The following is a 24207-nucleotide window of genomic DNA, read 5'->3' on the forward strand; positions in this document are numbered from 1 at the left end:
CCAAAAGAATCAACAAACTCATTCGTAAGGTCAGTGATGTTGTGGGGATGGAACTGGACTCTCTCACGGTGGTATCTGAAAAGAGGATGCTGTCCAAGTTGCATGCCATCTTGGTCACTGTCTCCCATCCACTACATAATGTACTGGGTGGGCACAGGAGTACATTCAGCCAGAGACTCATTCTACCAAGATGCAGCACTGAGCGTCATAGGAAGTCATTCCTGCCTGTGGCCATCAAACTTTACAACTCCTCCCTTGGAGGGTCAGACACCCTGAGCCAATAGGACTTATTTCCTGGACTTATTTCATAATTTACTGGCATAATTTACATATTACTATTTAACTATTTATGGTTCTATTACTATTTATGATTTATGGAGCAACGGTAACGAAAACTAATTTCCCCCGGGATTAATAAAGTATGACTATGACTATGCATGCCCGCAAGAAAGTAGATCTCAAGGTTGTATGTGGCACTTCGATAATAAGTTTACTTTTAACTTTGTAACCAGGCAACAAGTTATGGTGCAGTTACCATTACGGGGGCAAATTTAATAAAATATCCCTCAATTAAACTACTTCCATTCAAACTTAACATCACTAACGCTGTTTCCCTGAAACTTGAACAGAGTTACTGAATCTAAAATAAGCTTCAGTTCAGAATTAAGGTTCATTGGCTAATCTTGAACATTTATTTAACTGGGGCTTACAATGTCAAGCAAAGCCAATGCACCTTGGTTCCTTTGTTCATATTGATAAAGACTTTTCTGAACTTTGGAGCTGTTCACAATGATAAAATTCAAATGGGAGTTGCCTTGAATGAGTGTGTCAATGTGCAGAATTCTGAAAGCATCCATTGGTATAGATGCAGGTTATGCATGGAATCTGAACAGAAAAATGCTTTGAGCCCTGGCAACCTCAAACGTAATCGTGCGATGACATTTGAAGTAGCAAATTTAATCACACAATTTAAGAGAAGAGTGAGAAAGAGCAATTGGGTACTTACAGACCAATTAATCCAACTTGAGTAGTAGAAAAATGACAGTTTATTTTATTTAGGAAATGACAGCAGGGCACTTGGATGATAATAAAATGAATGGGCAGAATCAACATGAATTTATGAAAGGGAAAACATACTTTGCAAATCTACTGGAATTTTTAAGGTTTTATTTGGCTGAATAGACTGAGGGATATACAGTATTCAGACCCTCAGGAGAGCTTCAGGAAGCTGTCACACAAGAGATAAGAGAAAATGGGATTAGAGGATACTGTAGTGATGTAGACTGAGGAGTGGTTAATGGACATTAACCAGAGGAATAAATTAATCCTTTTCTTCAGATTAGAGGTTCTGACAAGTGGAGTGCCACAGGAACAGTGCTGGGTGGCAATGGCTTAGAACCATTCATCATGTCCAATGATGCTACTGAATACAATACATCTGAGTCCGTTAATAATGCAAAGCTGAGTGCCCACGTAGGCTGGGAGGAGGATGCAGAGAGGCCTTTCAGAGACAGACTTGTTCAATGCATTGGAAAGAACATGGAGCTAAAATACAAAGTGGCAGAAAAACTGATTTTTTATGAAGAGAGATTGGAAGATGTTGGTCTATGGAAAGACCTGTATGTTTTGATACATGAATCATTAAAGGATAACGTCCATTGCACAACAAGCAATTAAAAATACAAACTGCATATTGACACATTAGAGAAAAAAAAACGTGACTGCAAAAAGCAAAGGCATTCTCCAGGAATTATATAGGTTGGTAAGACTGCCGTCTCCCTACCTAAAGAAAAAATAGCAACAAAGGTTCACCAGAATGATTACTAGAATAGCGGGTTTATCCTTTAAGATATTAAGAACAGGCCAATTCCCTGTAGAATTTAAGAATGAGAAATGTTCTCATTGAAATATACAAAATACTTACCAGTTCTTGCGGGATAAATGCTGAATGTTCCCCATGGCAGAGGTGTTCAGCGCCAAGGATTCAAAGAATGGGGGCTGGCCATTTAGGATAGGGATGAAAACTGAATTGGGGCTCTAAATTGTGGAGATTACGTGAATGACCAACCAGTTAGTATGTGACTTATTGGCTGCCAAACGTTCTCTCTTTGTAACACATGCCCTCAGAATTCAGCAACTGTGTACCCGTCAAAGACTCCCAACTACTCCTTGCCATTGGTACCTAGTTCATGCTCAGACTGTGAGTGAGCAGGCGGCTGCTAAGCTGCTAAGTAGAAGCGCCAAAACAAAGGCGTTGGCAGTAGTGCAAAGCTGTAGGCCCAGTGACTGTACGTTTGCAGAAACAACAATGCCAATCATTTACTCCAACACATATTACATGCATTAAACATTTAAAGACAAATGACTGGGATACCCCAGTCATAGTAATATCTCATAGTTGAATCTCTGATAAAATAAAGTCAGCATGTGTCAGTATTCATCTTATTTATTGCCAACCTGCTGAAAACATTGCCTCTCAAGTCAAGTCAAGTCGCTTTTTATTGTCATTTCCACCATAAACTGCTGGTACAGTACACAGTAAAAACGAAAAAATGTTCCTCCAGGACCAAGGTGCTACATGAAACAACACAAAACTACACTAGACTATGTGAGACAGCAGAAGACTACACTAGACTATGTGAGACAGCAGAAGACTACACTAGACTATGTGAGACAGCAGAAGACTACACTAGACTATGTAAAACAACATAAAAACTGCACTAGACTACAGACCTGCACAGGACTACATAAAGTGCACAAAACAGTGTAGGGCAGTACAATAAATAATTAATAAGACAATAGGCACAGTAGAGGACAAATTACAATATAATAATAATTGATGTAGATGTCAGTCTAGACTCTGGGTATTGAGGAGTCTGACGGTTTGGGGGAAGAAACTGTTACATAGTCTGGTCGTGAGAGCCTGAATGCTTCGGTACCTTTTGCCAGATGGCAGGAGGGAGAAGAGTTTGTATGAGGGGTGCGTGGGGTCCTTCATAATGCTGTTGGCTATACGGGTGCAGCGTGTGGTGTAGATGTCTGTAATGGCGGGAAGAGAGACCTCCCTGCCTCTGACTGTGAGAAACACAAATCTACAAGATGTTCTCTCCTCCATGGGGCTGGACTATGTGTTGTTGCTCCCCACCTTCCTTGTTCTTTACCCTTTCTCCCAACAACAAATTGATGATGACGTATTCATCCAATGGACAGATGCAACCCACTGTATTATGATCAAGGCAAGTATCAACATTGATGGAAAAGACTGAGGGAATGCTGAAACATAATCATAACGATTCATGGCTTCTGGAAGTTGAACAGCGATGAGGAGTAAAGTGGTGGGTAGTGCATTTAGAAAGAGTAAAGGTGAGTGGGGAGGATCTTGAAACAAAGAATGGCAGTCGATTAGAAAAATAAAACAGTATCCTGTACAGAATTCCAGACTGCTCCTGCAAATGCTGTTCACCCACAATTCAGAATCATCCAGTGTGGAAAAATGTCCTTCAGCCCAACTTGTCCATGCTTACTCTGTAGTTCAGTGACCAAGGGCCTGCATTTACCCTATCACCCTCTAAACCTCTGCTATCCACGTATGAGTCAAGACAGCTTTTAAATGATGCTAATCTGCCGACCTCAACTACCATTTCTGGCAGTTTATTCCAAATACGTAGCACCCTCTACACGAAGAAGCTGCCCCGATGCCCCTTTTAAATCTCTAGTCTCTAATCTTAAATCTATGCCCTCTTGCTTTTAGCAAACACTCCCTGGGGGAGAAACATTATGCATTCACCCTGTCTAGGCCTCACGACCTCCTATAAACCTTTATCAGGCCACACTCAATCTCTTACGTTCCAGGGAATATAGTCCTAGTCTGCACATTTTCCCCTTGTAACTCAGACCTCCCTTTCTGGTAAATCTTTTCTGTACTCTTTCTAGTTTAATAAATCTTTCCTATAATCCTGGATGACCCAAACTGTATGCAATACTCCAAGTGCAGTCTCACCAATAACTATAACCCAACTTCCCAAATCCTATACCCAATGCCCTGACTGATGAAGGGTAGTGTGCCAAGTGTCATCTTCACCAACCTATCTACCTATGACACTGCTTCCAGCAGTTAGCATTTCCACTCAGGTCCCTCCGTTCCATTAACACTTCCCAGAGATCTACCATTTACTGTACGAGTACTCTGGTTTGTTCTCCCAACTTGCAATACCACACATCTATCTGGATTAAAAGCATTTGCATTCCTCAGGCCACAGTTGATCAAGATCACCCTAGATTTTTCATAAACTTCGACACTATCAACAACATCACCTATTTCATTATCATCCAAACTTACTAACCATCTTCTGCACATTCACATCCAAATTGTTAAATATAAGTTATAATCAACAAAGGTCTCAGTACCAACCTTTGTGGCACACCACTAGACACAGGTCTCCGGTCCAAGAAAAGACCCTTGACTATCACCCTCTGCTTCCTACCCGAAGGCTAATTGTTAATCCAATCTGTTATCCCTCCCTGAATCCCATGGACCTTTCCGAGTAGCCTGCCATAAGGGAACTTGTCAAAGACCTTGTTATACCAACATCTACCCTCTTGGTCATCTCCTTGAAGAATTCCAAGAGATTTTTCAAACAGAACTTCCCACAGGAAAATCTGTCTGTCCTGAATCAGATCCTTTCCTTCCAGACGTTGGTAGACCCTGCCCCTCAGAATTCCCTCCAGCAATTTATCCAGCACTGATGTCAGACTCACTGGCGTGTAGTTTGCTGGCTTATTTTTTTGCTACCTTTATGAACAGTGGTACCACATTAGCCATTCTCCAGTCTCCCAGAACTTCACCTGCAAAAATCTCTGCAAGGGCTTCTGCAATTTCTTCTCTAGTTTCGCAGAAGATCCCAGAATACTGCAAGTCAGGCCCTGGGCATTTATCTACCCTAATGCACTTTAAGGCCTCCGTCCAACACTTCCACCCTCCTAATCCATATGTAGTTCAAGACAACTACACTTCTCCCCCCTCATGTCCTTAGCTTTCATTGTTTAATCCACAGTTAAAACTGGAGAGAAATATCTATCAAGGACCTTTAATTTCTTTTGTATCCACACACACAGAGCCATGATAACCGGCAAGGAGGGCCATGTGCTCCTTAACCTCTCTTTGACACTTAATAAACCTCTTCCTCCTTCTGCAAGGGAAAAGTCCTGTCTGCAGCTGATATGAATTCCAATACAGCTCAAAGCCCCTTTGCTTTCTGTGCAGCATTCATTTGTAAAACCCATCTAGCTCCTCCATTCTTCATTGTCCATTATCCCCCAGATGCAGCAGGAACACCGGTTTAAAAATCATTTTAACAAGGGCAGACTTTATGAGTACTTGAAAAATCATTTTAACAAGGGCAGACTTTATGAGTACTTTATGACTTTATGAGTTCTTTTCCATTGCTCTGCAAAGCCAGAATTGTGGAATTTTAATATTCAAATTAACCTTATTTAAAATCTTATTTAAAACATGACAATGGGATTTCTCCAGATGATAACATAATCAATATTGAAATCCTCAGAGGAACTTTAGGCACAATTTTTGAATGGAACAGCAATTCGAGATATGAATTTTGCTAATGTACAACTTGAAGCCAGAAACTTCAATTGGTTCTACCAATCTTTGTAGTGTAGGTAGGACGTATAGGCATCTGAGAAAGAAATCAGTTTTTCTTCTGATGAACACTTTCAATAACTTTGTCACCCCAGTACAGAGAAAGGTTGTGGAAGGAATCTCCTCTGTGATGCCCCTTAAAGCTGAACGAGACATTGAAATTTAATATCACAAAAATCACAGATACATCACAGAAACAGGCCCTTCAGCCCACCAAATCCATTCTAAAAATTACTTATTTACATCAAAACTCTATTCATCTCACTTCTAATACTCTCTCCACATTCCCAGCAAATCCCCCTCCCCCACACCTCCAATTCTATCATTCACTACTCACTACTGACAATGAGAGATAATACATCAGCACTTATGTTGTTTACACATGGAAGGAAGTGAGAGCACCTCGGGAAACCACAGAGCCACAAGAGATAACACTGAACCCAGGTCACTGGGGCTGAGAGGCAGCAGCTGTAACAGCTTAACCGTTGCGCTACTTCTCTGAAAAGGGTAAAGAACATTAATCAGATGATGACCACTACAGCTGACATTAAATTTTAATCACAAAATGTCAGTACACTCATTATAGAACAACTCTCTGTTCCAGTAAGCCAGAATTGTAAAATTTGGAATTAAAGAAGAACATGCAATGATATGAACACAATGTTTCCAATAATTAACAGAGTATATCTTCCACAAATCATTTTAGTACCATCGGTTTAGAATCAAATTCAAGAGGAACAGGAAAACTCAGAAACATTGCAAAAGCCCTAAACACAGAACATTAGATCTGACTTTCTGTTTATATCTGCTGACTAATTTGCTGTTTCTTTTCTCCCCTGGATTTTGTACTTTTCCTTTTAGTTTCTAGAAGGTGAAACTCCATTTTTAATTTCTGGAGCCAGAAAACGAAGGATTCAATTCTTGGCTCGTTCCAAGGTATCAATCTCACCCAGGGCAGTGGTTGAGTGTTACATTCAAGGTTAATGTCCCAGGGAAGCCCGCTGCAGAGAGTCCTGTCCTTCAGTACACCGTGGCAGTCCAGCAAGTCTAACCAGTGAGCACATACCAGACCCTCACATGATCCTGGTCTGACAATGCCACCCACAGCTCTACAAGTAGTCAAAATTGATTGTTCAGTCTAATGTACCAATGGTAGAAGATACGCAAGATAAACTGACACCTGTACTACTAAATCTCATCTAGAATGTTTTTAAAGCAGCCAAATCAAATAAAAGGAATTCAGATGATTCCTAGCCATTGACTGAGCAAAATATTCCCAGCTTTTTATGTAAGTAATATTAGCAGCGTTCAGCAGTTACTATTACAACACTGGCCTTTATTAAATTACTGTCCAGGTATGTGTGCCAGAGAAATAATGGTTGTCCTTCTGCATGCTCAGAGTATCCATTCATACTTAGATGGTTGCCTTGGCCTAAATTGAATGTCATTTAATCTGAATTAATTCTCTTCAAGTTCCCTTATATAAATACCGCATATTAAATATGACTAATCACCAATTAATTATTGTTCTGAATTAATATGAATTAAGTGCACTTGAGTAATCACTTTATTGGAGAGATTATTGAATATTCATCTCAAACAGCTTCATCAGATTACTGCATAACATTTTAGTGACAATAGGTAGATCCCTTTCCATCTAGCACTGATAACCACTGATTATTATTTGACAATGTCACTGTTTCACTTTGAGATCTTGTAATTCATATTGTTGAAACTCAGCACACCACAGTATCAAACTACTGATTAATCCAAACGGTTTTAATGCAGGAGTTGTTGTTAAAATTATAAAGTTCAATTTTTCTTTAAATTACAAGACCATTTCAGTAAGGTTCTATTCAACAAAGGAGTTATGCAGGAAGTGGATGGGCTGGGAAGAAGAAATACTATTTATAGACTTGTTATAAAGCCTAGCCTGCAAGAAGCACTTATCACAGTATGAATTCACCAATGATGGAACTAGGTTAGAGGAGGTGTGGCCAATTGAATAACTATACCACGGCCCTCTGTACATTTTCTGTGCTCTTTGTACATTTCTGTTTGGAGTATGAAGTACATGGCCATAACGTAGATTGAGAATGCTCGATGCCACAGCTCTTAAAAAGCTTTTTAAAGCTAGATGTTGCATTTTGTGAATTCATACATAAAGTTAAGTTAGAAAAGGTTACAATGACAGCAGCACTTAGAGAAACATTCATTACAACATACAATGCCAACAAATACCAAACATTCATTTTGCAGTATGGTGCCCAACAAGTCCACAATGTCCTACCCAAAGCATTATAGTCCAGGATAAACTGTTTTTCCGCAAACAATGGTGGTAATATAGAGGACAGATCAAATAGGAAATTAAACATGCATATAACAAGGGTTCATTAACCTACATGTAAATGAACCAATCGGAATTATACTATGGAGGAAGAATGCCTGATGTAAACACAAAGCTCAAACATGATTAACAAGGAAATGAAGGATATTTTACATAAAGAGTTATCACATAAACTTGCTCAATAAAGCTGCAAACCTGAGGATTGGGAGCAGTTTAGGTTTCAGCAAAAAAAAATTAATTGATTAAATGCAGTATGAGGGTAAACTTGCAGAGAACATAAAAGTGGACTGTAAACACTTTTACGACTAAGTAAAAGGAAAGATTAGTGAAGTCAAATGTAGAATACCTGCAATCAGAGAAAGAATTTATAATGAGAAACAGAAAAATGACAGAGCAATTAAACATCATTTTATCTACATTTATGAGGATACAAGAACTTCCAAGAAACATTAGGGAACCAAGAGTCTCATGAGGGTGAGACACTAAATGAAATTCAGAATTTATAACAAAGTAGTGCAGGAAAAATCAGTGGGCCCCCCAAAATGCTGATAAATCCACAAGGACTGATACCTTGCATCTAGAGTAGATCAGAAGTCATTGTGGATTCCCAGAAGGGAAAACAACAAACTTCTGAAGGTCCAATCACAGACAAGAGAAAATCTGCAGATGCTAGAAATCCAAGCAACACACACAAAATGCTGGAGGAACTCAGCAGGCCAGGCAGCATCTATGGAAAAGAGTAAACAGTCAATGTTTCAGGCCAAGACCTGCCGAAGGATTTCGGCCCGAAGTGTTGACTGTACTCTTCTCCATAGATGCAGCCTGGCCTTCAAAGTTCCTCCAGCATTTTGTATGTGTTGCTTAAACTTACTGGAAGGTTTGTTTTTGGAACCAGGTAACAGAGAGAAGAGATGAGAGTAAACCAATGGATATGATGTGCTTGATTTTGAAAATGCTTTTGATGAAGTCCTACACACAATGCAAGTGTAAAATGGAAAAGTGTGCTAATAGAGGGGCAATGTTTTGGTGTGGAATATATATTAAAAAAAGTCAAAGAATACTATTCTTAGAGAGGGCATGAGGCAATTCCTGAGTACTTATGAATTACATCCTTCTGAGTAATTCCTGTGCCTTTGCACAATATATATCATTGAATTAAATAAGGAGATGTCATGTCTTGATGTTTGCTGCTGAAAACACCAAACTGACCAAGCTCACCAAGTTGTGAGGAGGATGCGAGGAGGCTTCAGGATAACAATGAGTGAATGGGCAACATGGCAGGTGTAGAATAATGTAAATAAACATGAAGTTATCCACCAGTAGAAAAAACTAATTATTATGTATTATAGCAGAAAGAGACTTGGATGTTTGTGTGTACTAGTCACTGAAAGCATCATGTAGGTACAAGAAGCAGCTCAAGCAGCAAAAGTTAAGCTGATCTCCATAGTAAGATGATACAACTACACAATCAAGAATGTCCTGTTACTATCATGGATGGTTTTGGTGACAACGTGCTTGGAGCATTGCTTAGAATGTTGTTTTCTTTGTGTAGGAAAGGATATAATTAAGATAATGCTAGAGTGCAGGCAAGAGGTTGGGAGGTACAGGAATTCCAGGTGGTAAATTGCAAGCCTCGCCTACAATAATTTTCATGCAGCAGGCTGCATCTTGCTCCCATGCTTATTGGCAGTCAGGACTGACAAACAATTTGCTATTCATGTATGTCACATTCCCAACACAAACACTTTAAAAACATCAAATATTAATTATACTCTCAACTATCAACTCAAAATTTAAAATAGTGAAACAATTAGAAACACAAAGAAAATCAAATATATTAATGTTAACAGAGTAAACTTAAAAGAACGTCTGAAGCATGATTCTCCACCTCACAACTACTCTCCCCACTGAAATGAATGGTCTTCCTAAATCTGCATCAGCATTCTATGAAGAGCGAATGTCTGAGCACAGATAGGATAGCAGGTGACAATCTCTCAGGATGTTTGGGAGTTAGGTGCACAAGCATGTCTGCTCAGGAATCTGGGATTTTTTGACAATTACATGGAGAAACAATGGCAGTCTCACACAGAACTTCTGCTATTTCACAGGAAAATCCAGGCCAATAAACACTTTGGAGGGAGGAGAAGATGGCAGCACGACGCAGCGTGCGTGGCCGTTCTGAATGATATCGTATGTGTAACTAGGAGCCGTGCACATTCCGGATTTCATGGAGACAGCTGTGAGAAGCACGGAGGAACACCTGGAGGAACTTCCGAAATGCCTGCATCGCTGCCGCTGCTACTGTGCGATCGGGAATCTCCGGAGGGGAAGGCCCCAAATCCTCCGCTTTGCCTTTTTCCGGGGCCGGGGTTGAAGCGCTCAGCACAGATGGTGCTCGGTGTTGGAGAGTTGGTTGAAGGCTCAGAGCTTTTGGATGGACTCGGAGTCGGACTGTGGTCGGATGCTTCCAGTATGCTGCACCGGCAAGTTGGCGGCACTGAAGGTTCACCGTCTGCGTGAGATGATGGGACTTTCGAGAGACTTTGAGACTTTTACCGTGCCATGGTCTGTTCTTATCAAACTACAGTATTGCTTTGCACTGTTGTAACTATTTGCTATAATTACATGTTTTTTGTTAGTTGTTAAGTCGGTTTGTCATGTGTTTCTGTGATATCATTCTGGAAAAACATTGCATCATTTCTTAATGAATGCATTACTAAATGACAATAAAAGAGGACTGTGCATCCTCATTAATCTAATAATGAGGAGATAGATTAGTTTAATATGCACTTACAGCTACAAAATCAGCATTGAGAATAATCTAAATCGGAAACTTCATGGATGGAGCATCAAGCAGTAGGACTCAGAGCATGCGTACTTATATTCAATGAAAACGTGGGAAAGAGGAAGAGAGAAAATTCTCTCCAGGCAATCCACCCTAAATTATGATTAATACTAAAATATTTCTGATTAAACACAACTCTTCTTCCTCATTTCAATATGTTTTTTTGCTCATCAAAATGATTCAACAGTTTAGGAATTCCTGGGTGCTCTCCCACCCCCATGTTCTAACTAACTCTGCTTTCCAGTTTGTTGTCAGTTTCATTATTAAATATATAGTGCCAATCATAACTTAAATGCAACATTGCACAGTTATCCATGGCCTCGAACCCTGCTTCTTTTCAGTTCCTTGAATGGAAAGTAAATATAAAGCAAAATACAAACCACTAGAGCAAAAGCAATTCTAAATTTCTGTTATGCTTTATTTATATAAAATAACTAATGGAAAAGTTTGAGTAGAAATAATTCACTTACCCTCATAAATGCTTGATGTGTCTTACAATTAGTAGTAGTATGATAAAGCATAATCTCCCCTGAACTGTCGTCAGGGAGAAAGTTAAATCTGGAAGGAAACCCAATCATTCTATGCACATCGGCATGAATGTTGTACAGTAATACTGAAAACAAAAGAAAGAAATGACTTTTGTCAATAGTCTTTAATTTTAATTTGGCTTAAAAGTTGAATACCAAAGTAAGAAGCGTGTTTAAACAAGGACATTTAGAAAAGAATTACAACAACTTCCACAAGATGGCACTTCATTAAGAAACAGGAACTTGAACTCCAGTTTTGGCCTCCCCAGGTTTTTCAGCACAATTTATTCTGTTGAAGTGTGTTGACTCAAACACTTAACCTCCAGAAATAAACTGTGCAAGATAATAAACTACCCCCATTCAGGATCTTGTACCCCTTTCGCTGCCACCATATCATGTTTCTGATCAGTCCAATTATGTACTTTTAACAGTTGAAGTTCTCAAAAAGTTACGCTAGAAATGTTGACAGGATTGCACTTTGGTACATGGAATGAACTGTCAATGAAATAGGGCAGGAGATTCTGAAGAATACATCAAAATACTTGCACATGCTGTTAAATTTATGTTACACCGAGTGTCATGGTAACATTGCAGGAAATAATAGTTTAGATTTGAATTTCATTATTCATTCTGGGTGAAAATCCTCTGAACACTCTCCATTCCAGAATTCTCTGTGTGCATGGATAATGGACAAAGTTGATAATGCATATTTATAAAATTACAGCACAGTATATAAAGCTGTCAGCATCAATCTTGGCATAAACAGAAGATACATTTGGTCATTTTAACTTACTGTTTTTTTCTGAAATATGCAAAATATTGTAAACCATAAGGTAAACCTTCTTCTGAAGAATTTATTGATTTGATTAATAATAAATTCAGAGGCCCACTCCTGGATTGTTCTTTCATAACAGAGATAAAATAACTATCTGTCTCATTTTACTGCAATTCTAATCATGAAATAATGAAAATATTCATTACAACTTTGCAGTTTAAGTCTTTTAAGTTTTACTTTATTGCTCGTAGACTAAAATAAGGCCCATTTTACAAGCTTAAAAACAAGCTAAGAAAATTCAAACTACGATATCCCACCGCTGTACGCTGGTTTCTTTAATTTTAAATCAGTCTTCATACACTATCTTTCCAAAACAACCAAGATGAATCTAACACAAGAAATACAATTTTACACATCGGAATTCTTCAAATAACTATGTTTTTTCTCACACCACTTCATACCCCTGCAGTGTATGTGGGCAAAATATAGATTATTCTATTGCAATCTTGGTTTCTGTACAATTACTATCAACTTATAGAATTATTTAAATATTCCAGCACAAGCAATTTACAAATATTTATCAAGAATAACTTGAATGAAGAACACTGCAAAATCCTGAAATTAAAAAAAACTGTCAATAATTAACCTGTGTAATAGAATCATTCCCCAATCAAAGCTCCATAGTTATCTAAAGAAACCACAAAAGCACAATCAAATAACAATGCTGATGCAAGTGAGGCAACCTGTCAGTTCACTTGCTGCATAATATTTGATATTGTTCTACATCTTACCTAGCTAATTTTAGCAAATTACAATATGTTTAGTTAGTTTGCTGTGTAATTACTTCAGTTCATTTTTGGAATAAGAGCAAGATTGTCAAGGTGCTTGCTGTCCAATACAACTGACTCCCTGTTTGTGACTGTGGGCATTCCATGAAGGTGATTCATAGCATAGCTAATGGCACAATGGGATATGAATTATCCCCGTCTTCTAGAGCATTGGTCCAGAAACATAACCATAACATGTTTATGTCAATGTGATATGACTGAAATGCCCATCTGAAATGCCCTGTAAACCAACAGAGTTTTTCTCTTATGTCATGGGTTAATCTGGAGTTTAATATAACTGTAGAAAGGTTATCAGAGATTTGGTAGTGTGAGAAGATAAGGACAGCTTCCCTAATTGCTGGATTTTTTTCCCCCTTCAACCAGCAAGGGAAGGGTAAAGCATTTGGGGAACAATCTTGTTCTCGAACTCAGCAAGAAGTAAAGCGCAAGATCTCTGTACATCTGGAATGCTGACCTCACAGAAATCCAACACTTAGTGCAAGCTCAAAGCAGAGTCGGACTGTCAAGGTGACTTTAGCCCTGAGCTTATATTAAAGGGCCGCTGCCAGGCTGGAGCTGGAGAACTGAAACATCAAGTAGCCTGCCATTTAGAAATGCATTAAAGAAGCCAGTGAGATTCAAAGACATCTACATTTCCTTACCAAAGTGCAACAGACAGAGAGAGTACCCAAGTTTCGATAATTTAGATGGTGCCTCCTGGTCCAGAATAAGAATAACTGTATTTGCATTGATTTGTTCATGCACCACATAAACTTTCCTCTAATGGAACCAAGAGGAACTCTTTTCTCTAACTATGAAGTCAATGCAAGACCAAAGGTCAAATAAAAAACACCAACACAATGTTTAGTATTCTGACAGAATTCAGCTTGGCCTTACTCAGCAACAGTCCTGTGCATCATCTGCATTTCACCACTGCAGTTTATCAAAGTTTGGCTATCCATATGATACCACCACACAACCATAATGCCTGTGTGGAGAATAATCTATGTTACCACATCAAACAGGACAGTTCAAACCATTAGCATGCTGAAGCAATGCCAGCGATAATGAGCAGTACAGTGATAATGCACTTGGTGCTGAATTTTGAGGTATCTCTTGCAAGCTCCCCAGCTTTGCCATTCACTTCACGATGATCAACCAAGGAGCGGGACAAGAAGCAGACGAGGAGCATAGCAGAAGGTTATGTACATTTCCAAGCTAGAGTGACGTATGATTTAAAGGGAAATGTGTTTCTATGTAGCAGAAGGTTCCACAGAGAACTCATTAGATTGCAAAGTCACTACAAACTGAATAACTTGCTCACCAAACAGACCCATGATAGAATTTACTTTGCCACAACTCAAAGAACCACAAAGCAAAATTTCAAACAAAACTTGCACATCAAATTTTACAACTCTTAACACAAACTAATCAGTCTTACTTCCTACTTCCCTTCAGTCTTTGCCTTTTATTTTAGTCATTTATCAGGATTATCAGTCATTAATCATCCATAACTGCTCTTGAGAAGGTGATACTGAACTGCCTTCCAGGATTGCTGCAATATTCCTGCTTAAGGTAGAGTAGGAACTTTCAATATCTGAACTAGTATAAATAATAGTGTCCACTTCCCTTTTTTTTTAGTATACCTCATTAATAAAAGTATCTATTCAGCCAATCATGTGGCAGCAACTCAATGTATAAAAGCATGCAGACATGGTCAAGAGGTTCCATTGTTGTTCGGACCAAACATCAGAATGGGGAAGAAATGTGATCTAAGTGACTTTGACTATGGAATAATTGCTGGTGCCAGACAGAATGGTTTGAGTATCTCAGAAACTGCCGAACTCCTGGGATGTTAATGCACAACTGTCTCTGAAGTTTATAGCGAATCATGCGAAAAACAAAAAAAAAATCCAGTGAGTGACAGTTGTGTGGGTGGAAATATCTTGTTAATGAATGAGGTCAGAGGAGAACAGCCATACTGGTTCAAGTTGACAGGAAGGCGACAGTAATTCAAATACCCACGCATTACAACAGTCGTGCACAGAGGCGCATCTCTGAATGGGCAACATGTTGAACGTTGAAAGTGGATGGGCTACAGCAGCAGAAGACCACAAATCACCTTACTAGGTACCTAATGGTGGCCACAGAGTACATTTCCAAGTCAGGGTGAGGTATGACTTAAAGGGACATGTGTTTCTATGTGGTTAAGAGCCTTGTATTATTTGGGAGATGCTGCTAGAGCAGACTGGTAATGACACTACATTTTGCAGATCAGATACTGTACGTTAATGATGGAGCAAATGAACACTTGGGGAATCAATTAACTGAGCTGCTTTGACCTGATGTATGCAGCTTCATGTTCACTGATGGAGATGCATTCAGTTAGACATGTTAACAACATGCTGTCATGATCTTTGCTGATAGCCTCCAAATGGTGAGAGGATATCAGGATTGAGGTACAGTCATTGTGGACTCATGCAACCAGTGCACATGGCCAGCTCATTTGCAATGGTGATGCCGCTAAATGTCAAAGGGAGGTAGCTACGTGGCTCTGAACTGTGAAGTCCGTCAATGTGGCTTAGACCCAGTTGTGTTCTTTTCTAGGTTTGTAGGGATGGCTTTGGGGACAGCACAAGGAGTTAGTGGACAGATTAGGATTCGGGAGCAGGGATGAGGGAGAATTAGAGGTCAGGGGAAGGAAATGGAGAGTCTGGGAGAAGCTGGCATTCAGAGTCCAGATTGGAGCACTCGTGATTGAAGGTTAGCGATCCTGGATGTCAGGTTGATGGGTGCTGAGGAGACCAGTAATACCCAAGTTGGCGACTCCTGGCGATTCATAAGGGTCAGTGACACCCCAGCTCACCAGGGTTGGAGGTCTTTATGTGTCTGGCCATCAAGGTCTGAAGCTTATTCCCATGATTGACGAGTCCTGGGGTCAAGGCCCAAAGGTTCAATATCCAGGCATCAGCCAAGTCTGGAGCTCAGCGACTACTGCCATAAAAGCCAAAGGTCAACGATCAAAGTTGGTGAGCCTGAACTTAGAAGCCTGAAGGAGTCACGAAGGCCAGTAATTCCCCTAGGTCACTGGTATTAGAGGTCAGTGTGAATTCCAAAGTCAAGGCCTGAAGATCTAACCTGTGATTGGCGAGTCCTGGGGTCAATACTCAGATCAGTGAAGTCCAAAGTTGGAGGCCTGATATCTGCGAGTATAGAGAGTGAGAAAGAATCAAGAGAGCGAGAGAGAAAAAGGGCTTGTTTTGCTTTGTTTTTGTTGCTGCTGTGTTGTGCTCAACATTGTAGGCACTCTATGTTTTGGGCTGGAATGTGTGCTCCCCCACTGATGTTTCAGAATCACAATCAGGTTTAATATCACTAGCATATGTGGTGAAATTTGTTGGTTTGCAGCAGTACATTGCAATATATAACTATAAATTATAAGATACATTCAATTTAATTTTCTTTTTTTTTAAGTAGTGCAAAGAGAGGGAGAAAATACAGAGCTAGTGTTCATGTTCATGGGATTATTGTCCATTCAGAAATCTGACGGGGAGGGGAAGAAGCTGTTCCTGAAACATTGAGGCATGAGACTTCAGGCTCCTGTACCACCTCCTTGATGGTAGCAATGAGAAGAGACATGCCTTGGGTGATAGGGATCCTTCATGATGGACAGACTAATGTTCACGATGGGGCTGGCTGAGATGACAACTTCCCGCAACACATCAAAGTTGCTATGGAATGCAGCAGGCCAGGCAGCATCTCTAGGAAGAGGTACAGTCGACGTTTCGGGCCAAGACTCTTCGTCAGGACTAACTGAAGGAAGAGCTAGTAAGAGATTTGGAAGTGGGAGGGGGAGGGGGAGATCCGAAATGATAGGAGAAGACAGGAGGGGGAGGGGTGGAGCCAAGAGCTGGACAGGAGATTGGCAAAAGGGATACGAGAGGATCATGGGACAGGAGGCTCAGGGAGAAAGAAAAGGGGGGAGGAGGGGAAACCCAGAGGATGGGCAAGGGGTATAGTGAGAGAGAGAGGGAGAGAGAGGGAGAGAGAGGGAGAGAGAGGGAGAGAGAGGGAGAGAGAGGGAGAGAGAGGGAGAGAGAGGGAGAGAGAGGGAGAGAGAGGGAGAGAGAGGGAGAGAGAGGGAGAGAGAGGGAGAGAGAGGGAGAGAGAGGGAGAGAGAGGGAGAGAGAGGGAGAGAGAGGGAGAGAGAGGGAGAGAGAGGGAGAGAGAGGGAGAGAGAGGGAGAGAGAGGGAGAGAGAGGGAGAGAGAGGGAGAGAGGGAGAGAGGGAGAGAGGGAGAGAGGGAGAGAGGGAGAGAGGGGGAGAGAGAGAGAGAGAGAGAGAGAGAGAGAGAGAGAGAGAGAGAGAGAGAGAGAGAGAGAGAGAGAAAGAATGTGTGTATATAAATAAATAACAGATGGGGTACGAGGGGGCGCTGGGGCATTAGCAGAAGCTTGAGATGTTCATGCCATCAGGTTGGAGGCTACCCAGATGGAATATAAGCTGTTGTTCCTCCAACCTGAGCGTGGCTTCATTTTTACAGTAGAGGAGGCCATAGATAGACATACCAGAATGGGAATGGGATGTGGAATTAAAATGTGCGGCCACTGGGAGATCCTGCTTTCTCTGGCAGACAGAGCATAGGTGTTCAGCGAAATGATCTCCCAGTCTGCGTCGGGTCTCGCCAATATATAGAAGGCCACATCGGGAGCACCGGATGCAGTTACAACTTCCCACAGCTTTTTCTGATCCTGTGCAGTGGCATACCAGACGATGATGCAACCAGTTAAATGCTCTCCACAGTACATCTGTAGAAATTTGTGACTGGTGATATACCAATCCTCAGAGTCAGAATCAGATTTATTATCACTGGCACGTGACGTGAAATTTGTTAACTTAGCAGCAGCAGTTCAATGTAATACATAATCTAGCAGAGAGAGAAAAAAAAATGCTAATAAATAAAATAAACAAGTAAATCAATTATGTATATTGAATAGATCTTTAAAAAAAATGTGCCAAAACAGAAATACTGTATATTAAAAAAAAAAGTGAGGTAGTGTCCAAAGCTTCAATGTCCATTTAGGAATCAGATGGCAGAGGGGAAGAAGCTGTTCCTGAATCACTGAGTGTGTGCCTTCAGGCTTCTGTATCTCCTACCTGATGGTAACAGTGAGAAAAGGGCATGCCCTGGGTGCTGGAGGTCCTTAATAATGAACACTGCCTTTCTGAGACACCGCTCCCTGAAGATGTCCTGGGTACTTTGTTGGCTAGTGCCCAAGATGGAGCTGACTAGACTTACAACCTTCTGCAGCTTCTTTCGGTCCTGTGCAGTAGCCCCTCCATACCAGACAGTAATGCAGCCCATCAGAATGCTCTTCACAGTACAACTATAGTTTTTGAGTGTATTTGTTGATATGCCAAATCTCTTCAAACTCCTAATAAAGTACAGCCGCTGTCTTGCCTTCTTTATAACTACATCGATATGTTGACAGCAGGTTAGATCCTCGGAGATCTTAACACTGAGGAACTTGAAGCTGCTCACTCTCTCCACTTCTGATCCCTCTATGAGAATTGGCATGTGCTCCTTCATCTTACCCTTCCTGAAGTCCACAATCAGCTCTTTCGTCTTACTGACATCAAGTGCCAGGTTGTTGCTGTGGCACCATTCCACTAGTTGGCATATCTCACTCCTGTACGCCTTCTCGTCACCACCTGAGATTCTACCAACAATGATTACATCATCACCAAATTTGTAGATGGTATTTGAGCTACGCCTAGCCACACAGTCATGTGTATACAGAGAGTAGAGCAGTGGGCTAAGCACACACCTCTGAGGTGCTCTAGTGTTGATCTTCAGCAAGGAGGATATGTTATCACCAAACCACAGAGACCGTGGCCTTCCAGTTAGGAAGCTGAGGATCCAATTGCAGAGGGGAGGTACAGAGGCCCAGGTTCTGCAACTTATCAATCAGGGTTGTGGGAATGATGGTATTAAATGCTGAGCTGTAGTCAATGAACAGCATCCTGAAGTAGGTGTATGTGTTGTCTAGGTGGTCTAAAGCCGTGTGGAGAGCCATTGAGATTGCGTCTGCTGTTGACCTATTGTGACGATAGGCAAATTGCAATGGGTCCAGGTCCTTGCTGAGGCAAGAGTTCAGTCTAGTCAAATTTCTAATAAAATGTAGCCACCGATGTGCCTTCTTTGCAATTGCATCAATATGTTGGGCCCAGGATAGATTTTCAAAGCTGTTGACACCCGGGAGCTCAAAAGTGCTCACTTCTTCCACTTCTGATCCCTTGATAAGGACTGGTGTATGCTCCCTTGACTTCCACTTCCTGAAGTCCACAATCAATTCTTTGTTTTTCTGACATTGAGTGAAAGGTTGTTGTTGTGACACCACTCAACTAGTGATCTATCTCACTCCTGTACACCTCATCACCTTCTGAAATTCTGCCAACAATACTTGTATCATCAGCAAATTTATAGGCCGTGTTTGAGCTGTGCCTAGCCACACCAGTGTAGTGTGGAGAGAGTAGAGCAAAGCACACATCCTTAAGGTGTGCCAATGCTGATCGTCAGTGAGGTGGCATTATTTCGATCTGCACAGATTATGGTCTCCCAGTGAGGAAATCAAGCATCCAGTTGCAGAAGGAGGTACAGAAGCCCAGGTTTCAGAGCTTGTTGATTCGTGCTGAGGATCTGATGGTGTTGAACACTGAACTGTAATCAATAAACAGCAGCCTGACATAGGTATTACTATTGTCCAGGTGATCCAAGGCCAAGTAAGATTGTATCACTGTGGACTTATTGTGGCTAAAGGCAAATAGCAGCAGGTCCAGATCCTTGGTTAGGCAGGAGCAACCTCCCACAGCACTTCCTCACAGTAGATGTGAACGCAACTGGGCAATAGTCATTGAGGCATCAGTGAGAGATTGAAGATGTCCTTGAATACTCTTGCCAGTTGGTTTGCACAGGTTTTCAGGTACACCATCAGAGCCTGACATCTTGCGTGTGATGTACACATGATAAATAAATAAATCTTGATAAATAAATAAATCTGAATCAGATTGTGCCTTGTTGAAGATAGGCGGTGCCTGGCACTTTGTAATGCAAACATCATTTGCCATTTCTCAGACCAAGCCCAAATGCTGTCTAGGTCTTGCTCCACTTGCTGAGGTGTTTCAAATAGAATATTGGGCAATCACCTGTGAACATCCAAGTTTTAATCTCATGATGGAAACAAATTCAAATTATGAATCAGCTGGAGACGACTCTGCCTAGGGCACTACCCAATGATACCCCTTCAACAGTGCTCAGGAGATTGGATAACTGATTTTGATGCTTGCAAGTTTACCTCCCAGCAAGAAAGATGCTTGTGATTTCTCAGCGTGCTTTCCCCTTTACGCCCAGGGACTTCAGTTTTACCGTGACTGCTCCAACAGCACATTTGGTGAAATTCTGCCCAGGTCATTTTCACCTCACCTCCAGTACTCAGCTTTTTGGTCCCTGTTTGGGGCAAAGTTGTAATGAGGTCTGAAGCCAACGACACCTTTACAAAAATCCAACCTTGCCATCAAATTAGCAGGTTATTGGTCATCATTTAGCACTTCTTGATTCACATGTCAGATCCAGAATTGTTGATTGTAAACTGATTGTCCACTATCATTGATGAGTAAGTGTTGCACACCTGATAAAATGTCATCTGATCCACAGGCAGGTGGTCCACTATCAAGCAACTGAAAGCAGTATTTGCTATTTCGGTTGCCCTGCTCCACACTATTAATCGAATCAGGGTTGATCACTTGGGTTGACCTTCAAGGCGGAGTGATGATATGTCAGGACTTCAGGTTAAAAAATCCTGTTTTTAAGGTGCCCACTGCTGGGATACCATATTTATTCTTCCAAGTCTTTCCCTTTTTGCACAAGTGTAGTGTCACAAGAGGTGGACAGTGTCTTCACAAACAAGAGAAAATATGCAGAAATTGGAAATCAAAGTAATACATACAAAATGCTGGAGGAACTCAGGCAGCATCTATGGAAAAGAGTAAATAGTTGACGTTTCAGGCCAAGACCGTTCATCAGGACGGTGGACAGTGTCTTCATCCACTTCTATCAATGCTGTCGTGAACAAATGATTCTGAAATCATTGGAAAAGTGAATCTTCACCATAAAGCTGCTTAAAGCTGTGTCCTAGTTACTCTTGCTGAGACAGCATTACCCATATGAATCTTGGTGCGATATCTATATGTAGAAATACCTAATCCAGGTTTTGGAATAGAGATCAGGACTATCAAGTAAATATCCCAATGAAGGCTCTGACATTCACAAACTATAACTCAATGGATGGATTCAATTGTGTTGTAAATTTTTGGATTCTACATTGCAATGTTTATTTTAAATAGAAGTTTCTGCTCATTTGATTATAAAGGGCAGGGGTGGAGGGGGGGGGGGTCAGTAAACAACAACGATAACAGGATAGTTTTCTTGCCAAGTTAGTGCATTGCAAATCCAAGATTGTGTGTTACAATAAAAAAAAACCTGAGCACCTGGCAGGGCAATTTAATCAGGATAGCCGTGAGCAGTCTGCGTGAGATTACCTCGCCTGTATTGATTGCCACTACATTCTTAGCACAATCTGACTGTGCTCATACATTTAATTAAGCTACCTGTGTCATCCTGCAAGGTGGGTAGCTGGCTCTCCTCATCATTTCCAGGTGTCCTCAAACAACAAAATGCAATGTGATATGGAGTGTGTTTGTGTGATAAAACAGTTTACATATGCCTTCATCGTCTTGATGAACGAAAATACAGTATGCTCTCCTCACTACCCTTGCTTGTTCCAAAATAGCTAATTCTTAATTGAATACCTTTTCTCAACATCCAAGTTATTTTCCATATGTACGTTACTGTGCAAAAGTCTTAAGCACATGTAAAAAAAATTGTAAGGGAAAGATGCTTTCAAAAATAATGAATGAAAAGTTTCTAAATATCAAAAAATTATAAAGAGCAGTAAATAGTAAAAAACTAAATCAAATCAATATTTGGTGTTACCATCCTTCGCCTTTAAAACTGCATTGATTTTCTTAGGTACACTGCTCTGCAGTTTCATAAGAAAATCGGCTGGTAGGTTGTTCCAAGCATCTTGGAGAACTTGCCACAGTTCTGCATCTTTGGCCATCTTACTTGCTTCTGTCTCTCCTGGTAATCCTAGACAGCCAGGCAGCATCGATGATATTGAGATCAGGGCTCTATAGAGGCCATATGAAACCACATAAAATAATCTAGGGTGCCCAAGACTTTTGCACAGAATTGCAATTGATATTATATTTTAAATTAGATGTCCAAGGAAACTTAATAAATATCCACCGATTGTATTCATTAGCAATATTTGGTTTTATCCTTGTTTGATCTAGTAGCTGTTACTTTCAGAAATGTACTTAGAGGTGTGAATAACTTGATCTATTTTTTTATTGTACACAATCAGACTTGCAAAACAGAGTTTGCAAAATGACCAAGTAAATAATTTTCAGATATTGTTCAATATTTTCTATCTGCAAGTAGATCCAATGTCATTTTAGGCCACTTAGAAATTCTCTGAACTCAAGAATTATCAAAAGATCACTGGGCTGAACCTCACAAAACTTTGGTCATACTTACAGCAGCAGCATGTATGCTGTTTCCACACCAGCCCTGCCCACTTCCCAGTGAGAGTTGGGTAATCAGTCTGTTTGTTAAATCCAGTGCATTGTCAACATCCACTGAGGAGCACATGACCTGCCTTCACACATGTTGATATCTTGTGCGTGTACATGTAAGTGAGAAAAGTGATCAGAAAGAAGATTAAAAACTTAAGAATTAACTCTGCTAGACTGAGTTCCTGGGTGGCAGAGTGGAGATACATCTCTACCAGAGGAGGTGTGAGGTGCTCCTTCCCTCCACTAGCCTTTAGCTCATCCTGGGGCAAGTGTAGCATCTGCTTAGCCCACTGATCAGGGTCATGTAAAACCATGGGGTAAGTGGTTGGCAGTCAAATGTGCAACTGACGTGGATCACAAGTCCTGGTTATGCAACCACTGACACCAGACAATCTCTGAAGAGTATTGGTAACGGCTGGGGTCATCTGTCTTGTAAAGACACTGCCCAGAAGACAATGGCGAGCCACTTCTATAGAAAAATTTGCCAAGAACAATCACAATCATGGGACCAACATGGTGCATAATGATGATGAGACTGAATTCAGTTAAATGAAACAAATAAAAATTCAGCTAAAGGTCAATCAGTTATATTATTTTGTCTCCCTGGCTTGTTGCTGCAACTTTCAATTTGGAGCATTTGACTCTAGAGTGCTTTGGGCTTTGCTAAAGTTGCGTAAAAAACTAGGTTATTTTCTTGGCCGTGGAAAAAGGAATGAAAAAACATTTATGATACTTTCTCAGCAAAGTACTTTAATCCCATGCTTTCAAACACAAACTTACAACTCAACATTCTGTACAGTATGTTAACTATGGTTCCTATTATAATGGAATACTACCATTATAATAGTAGTGATTATAATGGTACGTGTACAGCTAGATAAACAACTTACATTCTGCAGCACCCAACTTTTCTTCAAGTGTGACCCATCTTCATTTAAGACGCGAAAAGCAAGGAGAATTTACCAAACAGGGTTAACTTGCCAAACAGCACAGTAACAGTAATTCGTCTGGCAAGTCTATTTAAAGAAGCTCAATCATTTAAACTAAGAAATATTTATATCAAGGAGTATCCAGGTACTTATAGATATAAAGCATTTTTAAGCAAAGCTACAGGAAAGCAATGCTGAACCAGGTACACCACCCTTACTGGGGTCTTAACGAGCCAATGATCTCAAGCCATTCTGCACAAGAGGTATCAAGTTCAGAAATGCAGGGCGTCTGCCATTTGATGAGTTGGGATATTCCACCTGAACACTGATTTACATGGGAATTCAGTGAAGTTGATATTTATCAAATCATTGTTCCTTGCAATAACTTATTTGGTCTTATGGATTAAGCATTCAAGACTTACATTTGTTATATCCATTTATTTCTAGTCCACATGGTCACATCGCTCCACGTGGTCAACTTAACAGAAAGATTAACTCAAATACAGCAAAATGTAATTAAAATAAAAACCAAGCACAACCCTCACTACTACCAAGGATATCTTCAAGGCGTAGAGCCTGAAGGTGACGACATCCAGCATTAAGGA

General features: G+C 40.5%; 1 protein-coding gene across 1 annotated transcript in view; it reads right to left on the bottom strand.

The window, feature by feature from the left end:
- Nucleotides 1–24207, bottom strand: part of itga4 (integrin alpha 4) — a 155889-nt gene that overhangs the window by 65182 nt on the left and 66500 nt on the right. Inside the window, exon 15 of the mRNA XM_063052058.1 lies at nt 11319–11461. Coding sequence (XP_062908128.1) covers nt 11319–11461 — 143 coding nt within the window. The remainder of the gene's footprint in view (nt 1–11318; nt 11462–24207) is intronic.

Source organism: Mobula hypostoma, chromosome 6 (genome assembly GCF_963921235.1).
Source record: "Mobula hypostoma chromosome 6, sMobHyp1.1, whole genome shotgun sequence".
Lineage (NCBI taxonomy): Eukaryota > Metazoa > Chordata > Chondrichthyes > Myliobatiformes > Myliobatidae > Mobula > Mobula hypostoma.